General features: G+C 39.7%; 1 protein-coding gene across 1 annotated transcript; it reads left to right on the forward strand.

Annotated features, from left to right (window-relative positions):
* Positions 1-20,318: 20,318 nt before the first annotated feature.
* Positions 20,319-21,380, forward strand: LOC145737912 (uncharacterized). Its single transcript, XM_081992750.1, has one exon. The coding sequence runs from the start codon at positions 20,319-20,321 to the stop codon at positions 21,378-21,380; it is 1,062 nt and encodes a 353-aa protein (XP_081848876.1).
* Positions 21,381-22,308: the final 928 nt, after the last annotated feature.

Here is a 22,308-nt window from a genome sequence, read left to right on the forward strand (position 1 = left end):
GTCTGCATATTTGATACTTTTGAGCTATTCTACGTCTGTTGGGACTACTTTGGTCGCTGGATTTCACTCGTTCGTTGTCAATCTGTGCCAAATTGTATTATTTCGTCTCAAAACCGGCATAGATCGATTCCGCCTCAAAACCGGCATAGATCTATTCCGCTAATGTTCTAGTCTGCATATTTGTTAATTTTGAGCTATTATACGTCTGTTGTGACTACATTGGTCGCTGGATATCACTCGTTCGTATTCAATCTGTGCCAAATTGTATTATTTCGTCTCAAAACTGGCATAGATCGATTCCGCTTCAAAACCGGCATAGATCTATTCCGCTTATGTTCTAGTCTGCATATTTGTTACTTTTGAGCTATTATACGTCTGTTGGGAACACATTGGACGCTGAATTTGGCTCGTTTGTGGTCAATTTGTGCCAAATTGTATTATTTCGTCTTAAAACCGGCATAGATCTATTCCGCTAATGTTCTAGTCTGCATATTTGTTACTTTTGAGCTATTATACGTCTGTTGGGACCACATTGGACGCTGGATTTCACTCGTTTGTTGTCAATCTGTGCCAAATTGTATTATTTCGTCTCAAAACCGGCATAGATCGATTCCGCCTCAAAACCGGCATAGATCTATTCCGCTAATGTTCTAGTCTGCATATTTGATACTTTTGAGCTATTATACGTCTGTTGGGACCACATTGGACGCTGAATTTGGCTCGTTTGTGGTCAATCTGTGCCAAATTTTATTCTTTCGTCTCAAAACCGGCATAGATCGATTCCGCTGATGTTCTAGTCTGCATAATTGTTACTTTTATGCCATTCTACGTCTGATGGGACCACATTGGACGCTTAATTTGGCTAGTTCGTGGTCAATCTGTGCCAAATTTTATTCTTTCGTCTCAAAACCGGCATGGATATATTCCGCTAATGTTCTAGTCTGCATATTTGATACTTTTGAGCCATTCTATGTCTGATATGACCACATTGGACGCTGAATTTCGCTCGTTCGAAGTCAATCTGTGCGCATAGATCTATTCCGCTAATGTTCTATTCTGCACATTTGTTACTTTTGAGCTATTATACGTCTGTTGGGACTACATTGCTCGCCGGATTTCACTCGTTCGTTGTCAATCTGTGCCAAATTGTATTATTTCGTCTCAAAACCGGCATAGATCGATTCCGCCTCAAAACCGGCATAGATCTATTCCGCTAATGTTCTAGTCTGCATATTTGTTACTTTTGAGCTATTATACGTCTGTTGGGACTACATTGGTCGCTGGATTTCACTCGTTCGTAAACAATCTGTGCCAAATTGTATTATTTCGTCTCAAAACCGGCATAGCTCCTCCTCCGGCATAAATCCTCTGATGTTCTAGTCTGCATATTTGTTACTTTTGAGCTATTATACGTCTGTTGCGACTACATTGGTCGCTGGATTTCACTCGTTGTCAATCTGTGCCAAATAGTATTATTTCGTCTCAAAACCGGCATAGACCGATTCCGCGTCAAAACCGGCATAGACCGATTCCGCGTCAAAACCGGCATAGATCTATTCCGCTAATGTTCTAGTCTGCATATTTGATACTTTTGAGCTATTATACGTCTGTTGCGACTACATTGGTCGCTGGATTTCACTCGTTGTCAATCTGTGCCAAATAGTATTATTTCGTCTCAAAACCGGCATAGACCGATTCCGCGTCCAAACCGGCATAGATCTATTCCGCTAATGTTCTAGTCTGCATATTACTTTTGAGCTATTATACGTCTGTTGGGACTACATTGGTCGCAGGATTTCACTCGTTCGTGGTCAATCTGTGCCAAATTGTATTATTTCGTCTCAAAACCGGCATAGATATATTCCGCTATTGTTCTAGTCTGCATATTTGATACTTTTGAGCTATTATACGTCTGTTGGGACTACATTGGTCGCTGGATTTCACTCGTTCGTGGTCAATCTGTGCCAAATTGTATTATTTCGTCTCAAAACCGGCATAGATATATTCCGCTATTGTTCTAGTCTGCATATTTGTTACTTTTGAGCTATTATACGTCTGTTGGGACTACGTTGGTCGCTGGATTTTACTCGTTCGTTGTCAATCTGTTCCTAATTGTATTATTTTGTCTCAAAATCGACATAGATCGATTCCGCGTCCAAACCGGCATAGATCTATTCCGCTAATGTTCTAGTCTGCATATTACTTTTGAGCTATTATACGTCTGTTGGGACTACATTGGTCGCTGGATTTCACTCGTTCGAGGTCAATCTGTGCCAAATTGTATTATTTCGTCTCAAAACCGGCATAGATATATTCCGCTATTGTTCTAGACTGCATATTTGTTACTTTTGAGCTATTATACGTCTGTTGGGACTACGTTGGTCGCTGGATTTTACTCGTTCGTTGTCAATCTGTTCCTAATTGTATTCTTTCGTCTCAAAACCGGCATAGATCGATTCCGCCTCAAAACCGGCATAGATCTATTCCGCTAATGTTCTAGTCTGCATATTTGTTACTTTTGAGCTATTATACGTCTGTTGGGACTACATTGCTCGCCGGATTTCACTCGTTCGTTGTCAATCTGTGCCAAATTGTATTATTTCGTCTCAAAACCGGCATAGATCGATTCCGCCTCAAAACCGGCATAGATCTATTCCGCTTATGTTCTAGTCTGCATATTTGTTACTTTTGAGCTATTATACGTCTGTTGGGACTACATTGGTCGCTGGATTTCACTCGTTCGTAAACAATCTCTGCCAAATTGTATTATTTCGTCTCAAAACCGGCATAGATCGATTCCGCCTCAAAACCGGCATAGATCTATTCCGCTTATGTTCTAGTCTGCATATTTGATACTTTTGAGCTATTATACGTCTGTTGGGACTACATTGGTCGCTGGATTTCACTCGTTCGTTGTCAATCTGTGCCAAATTGTATTCTTTCGTCTCAAAACCGGCATAGATATATTCCGCTAATGTTCTAGTCTGCATATTTGATACTTTTGTGCTATTCTACGTCTGTTGGGACTACTTTGGTCGCTGGGTTTCACTCGTTTGTGGTCAATCTGTACCTAATTGTATTATTTCGTCTCAAAACCGGCATAGATCGATTCCGCCTCAAAACCGGCATAGATCTATTCCGCTAATGTTCTAGTCTGCATATTTGTTACTTTTGAGCTATTATACGTCTGTTGGGACTACATTGGTCTCTGGGTTTCACTCGTTTGTGGTCAATCTGTATCAAATTGTATTATTTCGTCTCAAAACCGGCATAGATCGATTCCGCTAATGTTCTAGTCGGCATATTTGTTACTTTTGAGCTATTATACGTCTGTTGGGACTACATTGGTCGCTGGATTTCACTCGTTCGTAATCAATCTGTGCCAAATTGTATTATTTCGTCTCAAAACCGGCATAGATCTATTCCGCTAATGTTCTAGTCTGCATATTTGTTACTTTTGAGCCATTCTATGTCTGATGGGACCACATTGGACGCTGAATTTCGCTCGTTCGAGGTCAATCTGTGCCATATTTTATTATTTATTCTCAAAACCAGCAAAGATTGATTTCGCTGCTGTTCTAGTCTGCAGAATGGTTACTTTTGAGCTATTATACGTCTGTTGGGACTACATTGGTCGCTGGATTCCACGCGTTCGTGGTAAATCTGTGCCAAACTGTATTATTTTGTTTCAAAACCGGGATAGATCAATTCCGCCTCAAAACCGGCATAGATCTTTTCCGATAATGTTCTAGTCTGCATATTTGATACTTTTGAGCTATTCTACGTCTGTTGGGACTACTTTGGTCGCTGGATTTCACTCGTTCGTGGTCAATCTGTGCAACATTGTATTATTTCGTCTCAAAACCGGCATAGGTCGATTCTGCTGATGTTCTAGTCTGCATAATTGTTACTTTTGAGCCATTCTACGTCTGATGGGACCACATTGGACGCTGAATTTGGCTCGTTCGTGGTCAATCTGTGCCAAATTGTATTATTTCGTCTCAAAACCGGCATAGATATATTCCGCTAATGTTCTAGTCTGCATATTTGTTACTTTTGAGCCATTCTACGTCTGATGGGACCACATTGGACGCTGAATTTGGCTCGTTTGTGGTCAATCTGTGCCAAACTGTATTATTTCGTCTCAAAACCGGCATAGATCGATTCCACCTCAAAACCGGCATAGATCTATTCCGCTAATGTTCTAGTCTGCATATTTGATACTTTTGAGCTATTATACATCTGTTGGGACTACACTGGTCGCTGGATTTCACTCGTTCGTGGTCAATCTGTGCCAAATTGTATTATTTCGTCTCAAAACCGGCATAGATCGATTCCACCTCAAAACCGGCATAGATATATTCCGATAATGTTCTAGTCTACATATTTGTTACTTTTGAGCTATTATACGTCTGTTCGGGCTACATTGGTCGCTGGATTTCACTCGTTCGTGGTCAATCTGTGCCAAATTGTATTATTTCGTCTCAAAACCGGCATAGATCGATTCCACCTCAAAACCGGCATAGATCTATTCCGCTAATGTTCTAGTCTGCATATTTGATACTTTTGAGCTATTATACGTCTGTTGGGACTACTTTGGTCGCTGGATTTCACTCGTTCGTGGTCAATCTGTATTATTTCGTCTCAAAACCGGCATAGGTCGATTCTGCTGATGTTCTAGTCTGCATAATTGTTACTTTTGAGCCATTCTACGTCTGATGGGACCACATTGGACGCTGAATTTGGCTCGTTCGTGGTCAATCTGTGCCAAATTGTATTATTTCGTCTCAAAACCGGCATAGATATATTCCGCTAATGTTCTAGTCTGCATATTTGTTACTTTTGAGCCATTCTACGTCTGATGGGACCACATTGGACGCTGAATTTGGCTCGTTTGTGGTCAATCTGTGCCAAATTGTATTATTTCGTCTCAAAACCGGCATAGATATATTCCGCTAATGTTCTAGTCTGCATATTTGTTACTTTTGAGCTATTATACATCTGTTGGGACTACACTGGTCGCTGGATTTCACTCGTTCGTGGTCAATCTGTGCCAAATTGTATTATTTCGTCTCAAAACCGGCATAGATCGATTCCGCCTCAAAACCGGCATAGATCTATTCCGCTAATGTTCTAGTCTGCATATTTGATACTTTTGAGCTATTATACGTCTGTTGGGACCACATTGGACGCTGAATTTGGCTCGTTTGTGGTCAATCTGTGCCAAATTTTATTCTTTCGTCTCAAAACCGGCATAGATCGATTCCGCTGATGTTCTAGTCTGCATAATTGTTACTTTTATGCCATTCTACGTCTGATGGGACCACATTGGACGCTTAATTTGGCTAGTTCGTGGTCAATCTGTGCCAAATTTTATTCTTTCGTCTCAAAACCGGCATGGATATATTCCGCTAATGTTCTAGTCTGCATATTTGATACTTTTGAGCCATTCTATGTCTGATATGACCACATTGGACGCTGAATTTCGCTCGTTCGAAGTCAATCTGTGCGCATAGATCTATTCCGCTAATGTTCTATTCTGCACATTTGTTACTTTTGAGCTATTATACGTCTGTTGGGACTACATTGCTCGCCGGATTTCACTCGTTCGTTGTCAATCTGTGCCAAATTGTATTATTTCGTCTCAAAACCGGCATAGATCGATTCCGCCTCAAAACCGGCATAGATCTATTCCGCTAATGTTCTAGTCTGCATATTTGTTACTTTTGAGCTATTATACGTCTGTTGGGACTACATTGGTCGCTGGATTTCACTCGTTCGTAAACAATCTGTGCCAAATTGTATTATTTCGTCTCAAAACCGGCATAGCTCCTCCTCCGGCATAAATCCTCTGATGTTCTAGTCTGCATATTTGTTACTTTTGAGCTATTATACGTCTGTTGCGACTACATTGGTCGCTGGATTTCACTCGTTGTCAATCTGTGCCAAATAGTATTATTTCGTCTCAAAACCGGCATAGACCGATTCCGCGTCAAAACCGGCATAGACCGATTCCGCGTCAAAACCGGCATAGATCTATTCCGCTAATGTTCTAGTCTGCATATTTGATACTTTTGAGCTATTATACGTCTGTTGCGACTACATTGGTAGCTGGATTTCACTCGTTGTCAATCTGTGCCAAATAGTATTATTTCGTCTCAAAACCGGCATAGACCGATTCCGCGTCCAAACCGGCATAGATCTATTCCGCTAATGTTCTAGTCTGCATATTACTTTTGAGCTATTATACGTCTGTTGGGACTACATTGGTCGCAGGATTTCACTCGTTCGTGGTCAATCTGTGCCACATTGTATTATTTCGTCTCAAAACCGGCATTGGTCGATTCTGCTGATGTTCTAGTCTGCATAATTGTTACTTTTGAGCCATTCTACGTCTGATGGGACCACATTGGACGCTGAATTTTACTCGTTCGTGGTCAATCTGTGCCAAATTGTATTATTTCGTCTCAAAACCGGCATAGATATATTCCGCTATTGTTCTAGTCTGCATATTTGTTACTTTTGAGCTATTATACGTCTGTTGGGACTACGTTGGTCGCTGGATTTTACTCGTTCGTTGTCAATCTGTTCCTAATTGTATTATTTCGTCTCAAAACCGGCATAGATATATTCCGCTATTGTTCTAGTCTGCATATTTGTTACTTTTGAGCTATTATACGTCTGTTGGGACTACGTTGGTCGCTGGATTTTACTCGTTCGTTGTCAATCTGTTCCTAATTGTATTATTTTGTCTCAAAATCGACATAGATCGATTCCGCGTCCAAACCGGCATAGATCTATTCCGCTAATGTTCTAGTCTGCATATTACTTTTGAGCTATTATACGTCTGTTGGGACTACATTGGTCGCTGGATTTCACTCGTTCGAGGTCAATCTGTGCCAAATTGTATTATTTCGTCTCAAAACCGGCATAGATATATTCCGCTATTGTTCTAGACTGCATATTTGTTACTTTTGAGCTATTATACGTCTGTTGGGACTACGTTGGTCGCTGGATTTTACTCGTTCGTTGTCAATCTGTTCCTAATTGTATTCTTTCGTCTCAAAACCGGCATAGATCGATTCCGCCTCAAAACCGGCATAGATCTATTCCGCTAATGTTCTAGTCTGCATATTTGTTACTTTTGAGCTATTATACGTCTGTTGGGACTACATTGCTCGCCGGATTTCACTCGTTCGTTGTCAATCTGTGCCAAATTGTATTATTTCGTCTCAAAACCGGCATAGATCGATTCCGCCTCAAAACCGGCATAGATCTATTCCGCTTATGTTCTAGTCTGCATATTTGTTACTTTTGAGCTATTATACGTCTGTTGGGACTACTTTGGTCGCTGGATTTCACTCGTTCGTTGTCAATCTGTGCCAAATTGTATTCTTTCGTCTCAAAACCGGCATAGATCGATTCCGCCTCAAAACCGGCATAGATCTATTCCGCTAATGTTCTAGTCTGCATATTTGTTACTTTTGAGCTATTATACGTCTGTTGGGACTACATTGCTCGCCGGATTTCACTCGTTCGTTGTCAATCTGTGCCAAATTGTATTATTTCGTCTCAAAACCGGCATAGATCGATTCCGCCTCAAAACCGGCATAGATCTATTCCGCTTATGTTCTAGTCTGCATATTTGATACTTTTGAGCTATTATACGTCTGTTGGGACTACATTGGTCGCTGGATTTCACTCGTTCGTTGTCAATCTGTGCCAAATTGTATTATTTCGTCTCAAAACCGGCATAGATCGATTCCGCCTCAAAACCGGCATAGATCTATTCCGCTTATGTTCTAGTCTGCATATTTGATACTTTTGAGCTATTATACGTCTGTTGGGACTACATTGGTCGCTGGATTTCACTCGTTCGTTGTCAATCTGTGCCAAATTGTATTCTTTCGCCTCAAAACCGGCATAGATATATTCCGCTAATGTTCTAGTCTGCATATTTGATACTTTTGTGCTATTCTACGTCTGTTGGGACTACTTTGGTCGCTGGGTTTCACTCGTTTGTGGTCAATCTGTACCTAATTGTATTATTTCGTCTCAAAACCGGCATAGATCGATTCCGCCTCAAAACCGGCATAGATCTATTCCGCTAATGTTCTAGTCTGCATATTTGTTACTTTTGAGCTATTATACGTCTGTTGGGACTACATTGGTCTCTGGGTTTCACTCGTTTGTGGTCAATCTGTATCAAATTGTATTATTTCGTCTCAAAACCGGCATAGATCGATTCCGCTAATGTTCTAGTCGGCATATTTGTTACTTTTGAGCTATTATACGTCTGTTGGGACTACATTGGTCGCTGGATTTCACTCGTTCGTAATCAATCTGTGCCAAATTGTATTATTTCGTCTCAAAACCGGCATAGATCTATTCCGCTAATGTTCTAGTCTGCATATTTGTTACTTTTGAGCCATTCTATGTCTGATGGGACCACATTGGACGCTGAATTTCGCTCGTTCGAGGTCAATCTGTGCCATATTTTATTATTTATTCTCAAAACCAGCAAAGATTGATTTCGCTGCTGTTCTAGTCTGCAGAATGGTTACTTTTGAGCTATTATACGTCTGTTGGGACTACATTGGTCGCTGGATTCCACGCGTTCGTGGTAAATCTGTGCCAAACTGTATTATTTTGTTTCAAAACCGGGATAGATCAATTCCGCCTCAAAACCGGCATAGATCTTTTCCGATAATGTTCTAGTCTGCATATTTGATACTTTTGAGCTATTCTACGTCTGTTGGGACTACTTTGGTCGCTGGATTTCACTCGTTCGTGGTCAATCTGTGCAACATTGTATTATTTCGTCTCAAAACCGGCATAGGTCGATTCTGCTGATGTTCTAGTCTGCATAATTGTTACTTTTGAGCCATTCTACGTCTGATGGGACCACATTGGACGCTGAATTTGGCTCGTTCGTGGTCAATCTGTGCCAAATTGTATTATTTCGTCTCAAAACCGGCATAGATATATTCCGCTAATGTTCTAGTCTGCATATTTGTTACTTTTGAGCCATTCTACGTCTGATGGGACCACATTGGACGCTGAATTTGGCTCGTTTGTGGTCAATCTGTGCCAAACTGTATTATTTCGTCTCAAAACCGGCATAGATATATTCCGCTAATGTTCTAGTCTGCATATTTGTTACTTTTGAGCTATTATACATCTGTTGGGACTACACTGGTCGCTGGATTTCACTCGTTCGTGGTCAATCTGTGCCAAATTGTATTATTTCGTCTCAAAACCGGCATAGATCGATTCCACCTCAAAACCGGCATAGATATATTCCGATAATGTTCTAGTCTACATATTTGTTACTTTTGAGCTATTATACGTCTGTTCGGGCTACATTGGTCGCTGGATTTCACTCGTTCGTGGTCAATCTGTGCCAAATTGTATTATTTCGTCTCAAAACCGGCATAGATCGATTCCACCTCAAAACCGGCATAGATCTATTCCGCTAATGTTCTAGTCTGCATATTTGATACTTTTGAGCTATTATACGTCTGTTGGGACTACTTTGGTTGCTGGATTTCACTCGTTCGTGGTCAATCTGTATTATTTCGTCTCAAAACCGGCATAGGTCGATTCTGCTGATGTTCTAGTCTGCATAATTGTTACTTTTGAGCCATTCTACGTCTGATGGGACCACATTGGACGCTGAATTTGGCTCGTTCGTGGTCAATCTGTGCCAAATTGTATTATTTCGTCTCAAAACCGGCATAGATATATTCCGCTAATGTTCTAGTCTGCAGATTTGTTACTTTTGAGCCATTCTACGTCTGATGGGACCACATTGGACGCTGAATTTGGCTCGTTTGTGGTCAATCTGTGCCAAATTGTATTATTTCGTCTCAAAACCGGCATAGATATATTCCGCTAATGTTCTAGTCTGCATATTTGTTACTTTTGAGCTATTATACATCTGTTGGGACTACACTGGTCGCTGGATTTCACTCGTTCGTGGTCAATCTGTGCCAAATAGTATCATTTCGTCTCAAAACCGGCGTAGACCGATTCCGCGTCAAAACCGGCATAGATCTATTCCGCTAATGTTCTAGTCTGCATATTTGATACTTTTGAGCTATTATACGTCTGTTGGGACTACATTGGTAGCTGGATTTCTCTCGTTCGTGGTCAATCTGTGCCAAATAGTATTATTTCGTCTCAAAACCGGCATAGACCGATTCCGCGTCAAAACCGGCATAGATCTATTCCGCTAATGTTCTAGTCTGCATATTTGATACTTTTGAGCTATTATACGTCTGTTGGGACTACTTTGGTCGCTGGATTTCACTCGTTCGTGGTCAATCTGTGCAACGTATTATTTCGTCTCAAAACCGGCATAGGTCGATTCTGCTGATGTTCTAGTCTGCATAATTGTTACTTTTGAGCCATTCTACGTCTGATGGGACCACATTGGACGCTGAATTTGGCTCGTTCGTGGTCAATCTGTGCCAAATTGTATTATTTCGTCTCAAAACCGGCATAGATATATTCCGCTAATGTTCTAGTCTGCATATTTGATACTTTTGAACCATTCTATGTCTGATATGACCACATTGGACGCTGAATTTCGCTCGTTCGAAGTCAATCTGTGCGCATAGATCTATTCCGCTAATGTTCTATTCTGCATATTTGTTACTTTTGAGCTATTATACGTCTGTTGGGACTACATTGGTCGCTGGATTTCACTCGTTCGTGGTCAATCTGTGCAACATTGTATTATTTCGTCTCAAAACCGGCATAGGTCGATTCTGCTGATGTTCTAGTCTGCATATTTGATACTTCTGAGCTATTATACGTCTGTTGGGACCACATTGAACGCCGAATTTGGCTCGTTTGTAGTCAATCTATGCCAAATTGTATTATTTCGTCTCAAAACCGGCATAGATATATTCCGCTAATGTTCTAGTCTGCATATTTGATACTTTTGAACCATTCTATGTCTGATATGACCACATTGGACGCTGAATTTCGCTCGTTCGAAGTCAATCTGTGCGCATAGATCTATTCCGCTAATGTTCTATTCTGCATATTTGTTACTTTTGAGCTATTATACGTCTGTTGGGACTACATTGGTCGCTGGATTTCACTCGTTCGTTGTCATACTGTGCCAAATTGTATTCTTTCGTCTCAAAACCGGCATAGATATATTCCGCTAATGTTCTAGTCTGCATATTTGATACTTTTGTGCTATTCTACGTCTGTTGGGACTACTTTGGTCGCTGGGTTTCACTCGTTTGTGGTCAATCTGTACCTAATTGTATTATTTCGTCTCAAAACCGGCATAGATCGATTCCGCCTCAAAACCGGCATAGATCTATTCCGCTAATGTTCTAGTCTGCATATTTGTTACTTTTGAGCTATTATACGTCTGTTGGGACTACATTGGTCGCTGGATTTCACTCGTTCGTTGTCAATCTGTGCCAAATTGTATTATTTCGTCTCAAAACCGGCATAGATCTATTCCGCTAATGTTCTAGTCGGCATATTTGTTACTTTTGAGCTATTATACGTCTGTTGGGACTACATTGGTCGCTGGATTTCACTCGTTCGTAATCAATCTGTGCCAAATTGTATTATTTCGTCTCAAAACCGGCATAGATCTATTCCGCTAATGTTCTAGTCTGCATATTTGTTACTTTTGAGCCATTCTATGTCTGATGGGACCACATTGGACGCTGAATTTCGCTCGTTCGAGGTCAATCTGTCCCATATTTTATTATTTATTCTCAAAACCAGCAAAGATTGATTTCGCTGCTGTTCTAGTCTGCAGAATGGTTACTTTTGAGCTATTATACGTCTGTTGGGACTACATTGGTCGCTGGATTCCACGCGTTCGTGGTAAATCTGTGCCAAACTGTATTATTTCGTTTCAAAACCGGGATAGATCAATTCCGCCTCAAAACCGGCATAGATCTTTTCCGATAATGTTCTAGTCTGCATATTTGATACTTTTGAGCTATTCTACGTCTGTTGGGACTACTTTGGTCGCTGGATTTCACTCGTTCGTGGTCAATCTGTGCCAAATTGTATTATTTCGTCTCAAAACCGGCATAGATATATTCCGCTAATGTTCTAGTCTGCATATTTGTTACTTTTGAGCCATTCTACGTCTGATGGGACCACATTGGACGCTGAATTTGGCTCGTTTGTGGTCAATCTGTGCCAAATTGTATTATTTCGTCTCAAAACCGGCATAGATATATTCCGCTAATGTTCTAGTCTGCATATTTGTTACTTTTGAGCTATTATACATCTGTTGGGACTACATTGGTAGCTGGATTTCACTCGTTCGTGGTCAATCTGTGCCAAATAGTATTATTTCGTCTCAAAACCGGCATAGACCGATTCCGCGTCAAAACCGGCATAGATCTATTCCGCTAATGTTCTAGTCTGCATATTTGATACTTTTGAGCTATTATACGTCTGTTGGGACTACTTTGGTCGCTGGATTTCACTCGTTCGTGGTCAATCTGTGCAACATTGTATTATTTCGTCTCAAAACCGGCATACATATATTCCGCTTATGTTCTAGTCTGCATATTTGATACTTTTGAGCTATTATACGTCTGTTGGGACCACATTGAACGCCGAATTTGGCTCGTTTGTAGTCAATCTGTGCCAAATTGTATTATTTCGTCTCAAAACCGGCATAGATATATTCCGCTAATGTTCTAGTCTGCACATTTGTTACTTTTGAGCTATTATACGTCTGTTGGGACTACATTAAACGTTGAATTTGGCTCGTTTGTGGTCAATCTGTGCCAAATTGTATTATTTCGTCTCAAAACCGGCATAGATATATTCCGCTAATGTTCTAGTCTGCATATTTGTTACTTTTGAGCTATTATACGTCTGTTGGGACCACATTGAACGCCGAATTTGGCTCGTTTGTAGTCAATCTATGCCAAATTGTATTATTTCGTCTCAAAACCGGCATAGATATATTCCGCTAATGTTCTAGTCTGCATATTGATACTTTTGAGCCATTCTATGTCTGATATGACCACATTGGACGCTGAATTTCGCTCGTTCGAAGTCAATCTGTGCGCATAGATCTATTCCGCTAATGTTCTATTCTGCAAATTTGTTACTTTTGAGCTATTATACGTCTGTTGGGACTACATTGGTCGCTGGATTTCACTCGTTCGTTGTCAATCTGTGCCAAATTGTATTCTTTCGTCTCAAAACCGGCATAGATCTATTCCGCTAATGTTCTATTCTGCAAATTTGTTACTTTTGAGCTATTATACGTCTGTTGGGACTACATTGGTCGCTGGATTTCACTCGTTCGTTGTCAATCTGTGCCAAATTGTATTCTTTCGTCTCAAAACCGGCATAGATCTATTCCGCTAATGTTCTAGTCTGCATATTTGATACTTTTGTGCTATTCTACGTCTGTTGGGATTACTTTGGTCGCTGGGTTTCACTCGTTTGTGGTCAATCTGTACCTAATTGTATTATTTCGTCTCAAAACCGGCATAGATCGATTCCGCCTCAAAACCGGCATAGATCTATTCCGCTAATGTTCTATTCTGCAAATTTGTTACTTTTGAGCCATTCTACGTCTGATGGGACCACATTGGACGCTGAATTTGGCTCGTTTGTGGTCAATCTGTGCCAAATTGTATTATTTCGTCTCAAAACCGGCATAGATATATTCCGCTAATGTTCTAGTCTGCATATTTGATACTTTTGAGCTATTATACGTCTGTTGGGACTACATTGGTCGCTGGATTTCACTCGTTCATGGTCAATCTGTGCCAAATAGTATTATTTCGTCTCAAAACCGGCATAGACCGATTCCGCGTCAAAACCGGCATAGATCTATTCCGCTAATGTTCTAGTGCATATTTGATACTTTTGAGCTATTATACGTCTGTTGGGACTACTTTGGTCGCTGGATTTCACTCGTTCGTTGTCAATCTGTTCCAAATTTTATTATTTCGTCTCAAACCGGCATAGACCGATTCCGCGTCAAAACCGTCATAGATCTATTCCGCTAATGTTCTAGTCTGCATATTTGATACTTTTGAGCTATTATACGTCTGTTGGGACCACATTGAACGCCGAATTTGGCTCGTTTGTAGTCAATCTGTGCCAAATTGTATTATTTCGTCTCAAAACCGGCATAGATATATTCCGCTAATGTTCTAGTCTGCATATTTGTTACTTTTGAGCTATTATACGTCTGTTGGGACTACATTGGTCTCTGGGTTTCACTCGTTTGTGGTCAATCTGTACCAAATTGTATTATTTCGTTTCAAAACCGGCATAGATCGATTCCGCTGATGTTCTAGTCTGCATATTTGTTACTTTTGAGCTATTATACGTCTGTTGGGACTACATTGGTCTCTGGGTTTCACTCGTTTGTGGTCAATCTGTACCAAATTGTATTATTTCGTCTCAAAACCGGCATAGATCGATTCCGCTGATGTTCTAGTCTGCATATTTGTTACTTTTGAGCTATTATACGTCTGTTGGGACTACATTGGTCTCTGGGTTTCACTCGTTTGTAGTCAATCTGTGCCAAATTGTATTATTTCGTCTCAAAACCGGCATAGATATATTCCGCTAATGTTCTAGTCTGCACATTTGTTACTTTTGAGCTATTATACGTCTGTTGGGACTACATTGGTCTCTGGGTTTCACTCGTTTGTGGTCAATCTGTACCAAATTGTATTATTTCGTCTCAAAACCGGCATAGCTCCTCCTCCGGCATAAATCCTCTGATGTTCTAGTCTGCATATTTGATACTTTTGAGCCATTCTACGTCTCTTGGGACTACTTTGGTCGCTGGATTTCACTCGTTCGTGGTCAATCTGTGCCAAATTGTATTATTTCGTCTCAAAACCGGCATAGATCTATTCCGCTAATGTTCTAGTCTGCATATTTGTTACTTTTGAGCCATTCTACGTCTGATGGGACCACATTGGACGCTGAATTTGGCTCGTTTGTGGTCAATCTGTGCCAAATTGTATTATTTCGTCTCAAAACCGGCATAGATATATTCCGCTAATGTTCTAGTCTGCATATTTGATACTTTTGAGCTATTATACGTCTGTTGGGACCATATTGAACGCCGAATTTGGCTCGTTTGTAGTCAATGTTGGGGATGACGAAACGGAAGCGGCAACGCCGCAAACCAGAGACAGAAACCGAACGCGAGACAATACACACGTCTAAATACGATACTCCATACTTTTTGTTATAAAATACTGCTTAAAGTTAATAAACGAAGTTCAAGAAAGAAAGTCTAATGCGTACTTAACATTGTTGGTCCTTCGAGACGGATATTATAACCAGAAAACAGAAGAAATACGATTAAACTGAAGCTGCGAAGTGAGAAGTGGGTAAGTTCCTTTTTGCCATTAAATCCTTATTATTCTGTGCATCGTTTTGATTTGGGTTTATATACTGTACACCACACTACAAAGCGTTAAAATTACATTACAGCCTACAGTTGTATAAATCCTAGACAAGTCGAAACTCGAGGCCGAATTTCCTGTGTTTATTTTGCATTTACGTACGTGATTTATTCCCATTGGCCATTAACGTGAAGGTCAGGTGATTCTCGCGGCGACCGCCGGCCGGTGTAAAAGCGTTGTTGCCAGACTTAGAAATATTTCCTTGACATACCATACGTAATATTACATACAATTTTATAATTGTTTTATTTCATCTTCTATATGCAGATTCAATATGCAGAACGCGAAAATTTTTATACGTCATTTTTCACAGAAACTAGTAAAGCTAAAAGGTTTCTATCTATAAACTGCAGCGACACTTTGCCCAATACACAAAGCGAACTTATAAATGACATAAATATTCCTTTTTCTCATAATACTATTAAGCTGCCACCAATTGAGGTGCCTAAATTCCGTGGCGACTACGAAAGTTGGTTAGAGTTCCGGGAGACATTTGAGTCACTGATACATACGAGCAATGCGTTAAGTAACGTTCAAAAATACCATTACCTAAAAGTATCGTTAAGCGATAACGCGGCACAAGTTATAGCATCCCTTGACTTTTCAGCGGATAACTACTCGGTAGCTTGGGGTTTACTTTGTGATCGATACAATAATACGAGATTATTAATACAAAATCATTTAAAGGCTATTTTTAATATATACAGTGTGGAACAGCCAAATGGAATAAATTCGATAACGAATAAATGAGAGCGTGTTGGGAAAAACGCTTGGACACGTCGATTTGTATTTTTACATGCGCATTTATTAAAAAAAATAAAAATTATATAGGGTGTGTCATGTGACAGTGGCCGATACCAACTTTCTTATTTTAAATACAACCCCCTGTATATTATAATTTTTTTGGATTCTTCAGAAAATTCTAGACATAATTCATGTACAATGTCCCATACCTATCTTCAACTGTTTCGGAAATATTAAGTGTTTTCAGATGTATTACTAAAATTAATATTAAAAAAAGAAAATTATTTTATTTCACTAATAATGTAAAAAAAACAAAAAAACATTAATTTCAATGTAAGAGAGGTTCAAAATGTTCGTGAAAATAAGTATTGAGTGTAATGTAGCGAATTTGTGAAATAAAATAATTTTCTTTTTTTAATGTTAATTGTTGTAATACATCTGAAAACACTTAATATTTCCGAAACAGTTGAAGATAGGTATGGGACCCTATATAATTTTTATTTTTTTTAATAAATGCGCATCTAAAAATACAAATCGACGTGTCCAAGCGTTTTTCCCAACCCGCTCTCATTTATTCGTTATCGAATTTATTCCATTTGGCTGTTCCACACTGTATATTAACGGCAGAGGATCATCCGAATCAATCCGTAGTGTTATAGACTCTCTGTCAAAACATCTCAAAGCTCTTAAACATTTAAATCAACCTACTGAGGCTTGGGATACTCTTATAATATACATTATTACCTCGAAATTAGATATATCCACTGCACGCGACTGGGAAGAATTTATTTCCAATAAATTGACACCTAACCTTGATGATCTCAAAACATTTTTAAAATCAAAGGCTGACCTACTTGAAACTTTAGAACTAAAGCAAACTGATAATAAAACTCTTATTCCAAATAGGAATAAAAATACTAGAACTCTGTTAGTTAACAAATCAAATAGTAACAGTGACAATACGCAAGCAATAGACAATCGTTTTACCGGTAATCCTATATCGAATTGTCCACTATGTAAAGCTGACAATCACTACATTCGTAACTGTCCCGACTTTTTAAAACTGTCTCCTGACGGTGAACTGGAAAAGTCAAAACAGCTAAATCTTTGCACAAATTGCTTGCGATATGGCCATAAGAATACTGTTTGCAGGCTGTCAAATTGTCGTAAATGCAATGGGCGTCATAACACGCTTTTGCACCTAACTATATCCGATCGAAATTCTGAACCCAGTCATAATACTCAAAATACTGCTGAAATATCAACGTCACTAACTAGTTCTGATGCAACTGTTGGTCAAACTTTGTTGTCTACAGTTCTCTTACAAATCATAGACGATCGCAACCAGGTCCACACTATTCGTGCGATTTTGGACTCAGCGTCGCAGTCAAACTTTATCACTACAGATTTATGTCGTCGATTAAATTTACACACTAAACAAATTTCGATTGCTGTTTCCGGAATAAATAACGTAATGTCAAATATCAAGTTTCAGTGTCAAGTAAGCATCCAATCTCAACATAATAATTTTAAAACAAGTTTACATTGCTTAGTTATCGATAGCATATCAGGATTGTTGCCGAGTTGTCCAATTGATCGAAGTATGATGAAAATCCCCGAAAATGTTTTACTTGCAGATCCTTCATTTTACAAACCAGGAACAATTGACATGCTTATTGGGGCTAATATCTTTTGGGATACATTATTAATTGGTCAAATTAAGCTGGGTTGTAGCCTTCCAGTCTTACAAAAAACTGTATTCGGTTGGGTAGTTTCGGGTCCGCTAGGGCAAGCTTCAATTGAGCATACCAACACCTTTTTTGCTAAGACAATCGATGTTCAGTCGCAGCTTGCTAAATTTTGGGCGCTGGAGGAGTGCACCACTAGAAAGCTGTGGTCTCAAGAAGAAATTTTATGCGAAGAACATTTTCAGCTCCATACAAAACGGAAAAATGGTAGATTTGTTGTCACGATTCCTCTCAAAGATTCTTTATCAAAATTAGGCGATTCTAAATCACAAGCCGAGAAACGTTTTATGTTATTAGAAAAAAAACTCAATCGAAATGAAACACTACAAAACGAATACGTTAAATTTATGCGTGAATACGAAGAGCTAGGTCATATGCGGGAGTCTTAAAGGAAAGCAGTTTGACTACACGATTGCGCGTTGTTTTTGATTGTAGTGCCGCTACAACGTCCGGAATTTCTATGAACAATTTACAAATGGTTGGACCTACCATACAAAACGATCTCCTGTCCATTTTGATAAGATTCAGGGTACATGCATTTGTGGTAGCTTCTGATATTGCCAAAATGTACCGGCAGGTACTGATAAGCCCTGAACAGTATCCTCTTCAAAGAATTCTTTGGAGATATGATTCTTCTCAACCGATTGATACCTACGAACTGCAAACTGTTACATATGGCACTAGCAGTGCAGCATTTTTGGCTATACGATGTCTTTTCCAACTCGGTTTGGATTGTCAAAATACCTATCCCGAAATAAGCAAAATAATAAAAAATGACTTTTACGTGGACGACGTCTTATTCGGAGCAGACTCTATTGAGAAGGCCTCTGAACTAGGAAGACTATTATCTCAAGTGTTAATTTCTGGTGGTTTTGAGCTTCGAAAATGGCAGTCCAATTCCCCTGATATAATAAAAGGTATCACATTAAACGAGACGTCTTCTACCGGAATTTTACAAATCGATTCAGATAGCGCTACAAAAACGTTAGGCCTTGCATGGTCCAGTGCTAACGATAGACTTATTTTCAATATAGGAGAATTTCCTAAAGACGGTAGAGTTTCTAAGCGCGTGATTCTATCCTGTGTCAGTCAAATATTTGACCCTCTCGGTCTGTTGAGTCCATGTATCATATCTGTCAAGATACTACTTCAAAAACTTTGGTTAGAAAAACTATCATGGGACGAATCCGTTCCACTTGCAATTCATACATCATGGCTTAATTTTAAGAACGAAATTCCAATTTTAAACAAAATTTCGATTCCACGCAATGTAAGTTGTACAAATCGTAATTCAATAGAATTGCACTGTTTCTCAGACGCGAGTCAACAAGCATACGGTTCTTGTGCATATATTAGATCGGAAGATCGTAACGGAGTTACACACGTGCATCTAATTTGCTCAAAAACTAAAGTTGCACCACTCAAGATTATCACAATTCCAAAGCTTGAATTATGTGGCGCATTGATAGCTGAACAACTGGCGCATAAAATCAGGAATTCTTTACGAATCAAGTTAGACCGTGTCGTTTGTTGGACTGACTCTTCCATAGTGTTAGGATGGCTTAAAAAACCTCCTAGCACTCTAAAAATATTCGTGGGAAACAGAGTCGCTGAAATTCAGGAATTGACCTCTGATTGTTCTTGGAGGCATATATCAACCAAAGATAATCCAGCTGACATACTCTCACGAGGAATGTCACCAAAGGATATTCAAAACTGTGATTTGTGGTGGCAAGGGCCAAGTTGGCTGAAATGTGTTCAGAGCTATTGGCCTAATTCTGTGATCTGCACCACCGATCTTCCTGAGCTGAAAACAGTCACTTTATTGATCCCTAAAGATCAAAATTATCTTATAGACTTCACCAGATTTTCTAGTTTGTCTCGATTAAAACGTTGCATGGCATATGTCCTCAGGTTTGTCAAAAATTGTAAATATAAACAAAATAGAGAGCGCGGTAGTTTGACAGCCAGTGAACTTGCGAAGGCATTTTTACAATTAGTGAAAATATCTCAATATGACTCTTTTCCAGAGGAAATTAAAATAAAATTAGAAGCAAAACAATTGACTTCAAAAAGCAAGCTTTTCAGTTTAAATCCGTTCATTGATGAGAATGGATCGTTAAGGGTAGGTGGCCGATTAGAAAATTCTGAGTTTCATAAAGATAAAAAACATCCCTTAATCATTTCATCTAAGCATCCTCTTTGCAAATTGATTTTTAAACATGAACACCTCAGATTATTACATGCCGGACCACAACTACTACTGAGTACTATTCGTGAGACGTTGTGGCCTATATCCGGGCGTAACCTGGCTAGGGCGACAGTTAGGGAATGCATAACATGTTTTAAGTGTAATCCGAAAGGACTATTTCCCATCATGGGCGATTTACCAAAAAGACGTTTAGAAGCAAATTTTCCATTTACAGTGTGCGGTGTGGATTATGGAGGTCCATTTACTATTAAAGATCGGAAAGGTCGCGGTTGCAAGACTACAAAATGTTACTTAGCGTTGTTCGTATGTTTTTCCGTAAAGGCGGTACATCTCGAGCTTGTATCCGATTTGACCACCGATGCTTTTATTCTTGCTTTAAAAAGGTTTATCAGCAGGCGAGGCAAGCCTTCCGTGATATATTCTGACAATGGAACCAACTTCGTAGGTGCCAACGCGGAATTGAAGAACCTCGCTGAATTCTTGCGAAATAATGAGCAAAAAATCATTAAATCCTGTGCTAATGACGATATAGAGTGGCGATTTATTCCTACCAATTCTCCTCATTTCGGTGGCCTTTGGGAGGCTGGGATTAAATCCAGTAAATACCATCTAAGGCGCGTAATTGGTGTCAATATTCTCACCTTTGAGGAGTTGTACTGTATATTTACCCAGATTGAGGCCGTGTTAAATTCACGTCCGATTTCCCCTTTGACCGCTGATCCCAACGACCTAAATCCTTTAACTCCCGCCCACTTCTTGGTCGGAAGACTGCTGACTTGCATACCAGAAGCGGACCTTAGCAATTTACCTCCAGGACGCCTGAATAGATACCAATTGCTAGAACAATGTCGTCAACAATTTTGGTCCAGGTGGTCAAAAGAATACGTATCCGAGTTGCAACAAAGGACAAAGTGGCGCCAAAACCATGACACAGTTGCTGAGGGAGCTTTGGTTCTAATAAAGGACGATCATTTACCGCCGATGCGTTGGAAGCTGGGTCGGATTATATGTTTGCATCCAGGGAATGATGGCGTTACCAGAGTGGTTTCGATTCAAACGCTGAATGGTACCGTAAAGCGAGCTCTACACAGAATCTGTCCACTGCCACTGGATACCGTTGAAAGCCAACCCTTTCAAGGCGGGGGGCATGTTGGGGATGACGAAACGGAAGCGGCAACGCCGCAAACCAGAGACAGAAACCGAACGCGAGACAATACACACGTCTAAATACGATACTCCATACTTTTTGTTATAAAATACTGCTTAAAGTTAATAAAACGAAGTTCAAGAAAGAAAGTCTAATGCGTACTTAACAGTCAATCTGTGCCAAATTGTATTATTTCGTCTCAAAACCGGCATAGATATATTCCGCTAATGTTCTAGTCTGCACATTTGTTACTTTTGAGCTATTATACGTCTGTTGGGACTACATTGAACGTTGAATTTGGCTCGTTTGTGGTCAATCTGTGCCAAATTGTATTATTTCGTCTCAAAACCGGCATAGATATATTCCGCTAATGTTCTAGTCTGCATATTTGTTACTTTTGAGCTATTATACGTCTGTTGGGACTACATTGAACGTTGAATTTGGCTCGTTTGTGGTCAATCTGTGCCAAATTGTATTATTTCGTCTCAAAACCGGCATAGATTGATTCCACCTCAAAACCGGCATAGATCTATTCCGCTTATGTTCTAGTCTGCATATTTGTTACTTTTGAGCTATTATACGTCTGTTGGGACTACATTGGTCGCTGGATTTCACTCGTTGTCAATCTGTGCCAAATTGTATTATTTCGTCTCAAAACCGGCATAGACCGATTCCGCGTCAAAACCGGCATAGATCTATTCCGCTAATGTTCTAGTCTGCATATTTGATACTTTTGAGCTATTATACGTCTGTTGGGACTACTTTGGTCGCTGGATTTCACTCGTTCGTGGTCAATCTGTGCCAAATTGTATTATTTCGTCTCAAAACCGGCATAGATATATTCCGCTTATGTTCTAGTCTGCATATTTGATACTTTTGAGCTATTATACGTCTGTTGGGACCACATTGAACGGCGAATTTGGCTCGTTTGTAGTCAATCTATGCCAAATTGTATTATTTCGTCTCAAAACCGGCATAGATATATTCCGCTAATGTTCTAGTCTGCAT

This window comes from Ips typographus, linkage group LG14, assembly GCF_016097725.1.
Source record: "Ips typographus isolate SLU linkage group LG14, UJ_Ityp_2.0, whole genome shotgun sequence".
Lineage (NCBI taxonomy): Eukaryota > Metazoa > Arthropoda > Insecta > Coleoptera > Curculionidae > Ips > Ips typographus.

What these genes read in the sequence shown, in the direction of transcription:
- LOC145737912 (XM_081992750.1), top strand. Translation starts at nt 20,319, where the DNA reads ATGGGCGATTTACCAAAAAGACGTTTAGAAGCAAATTTTCCATTTACA.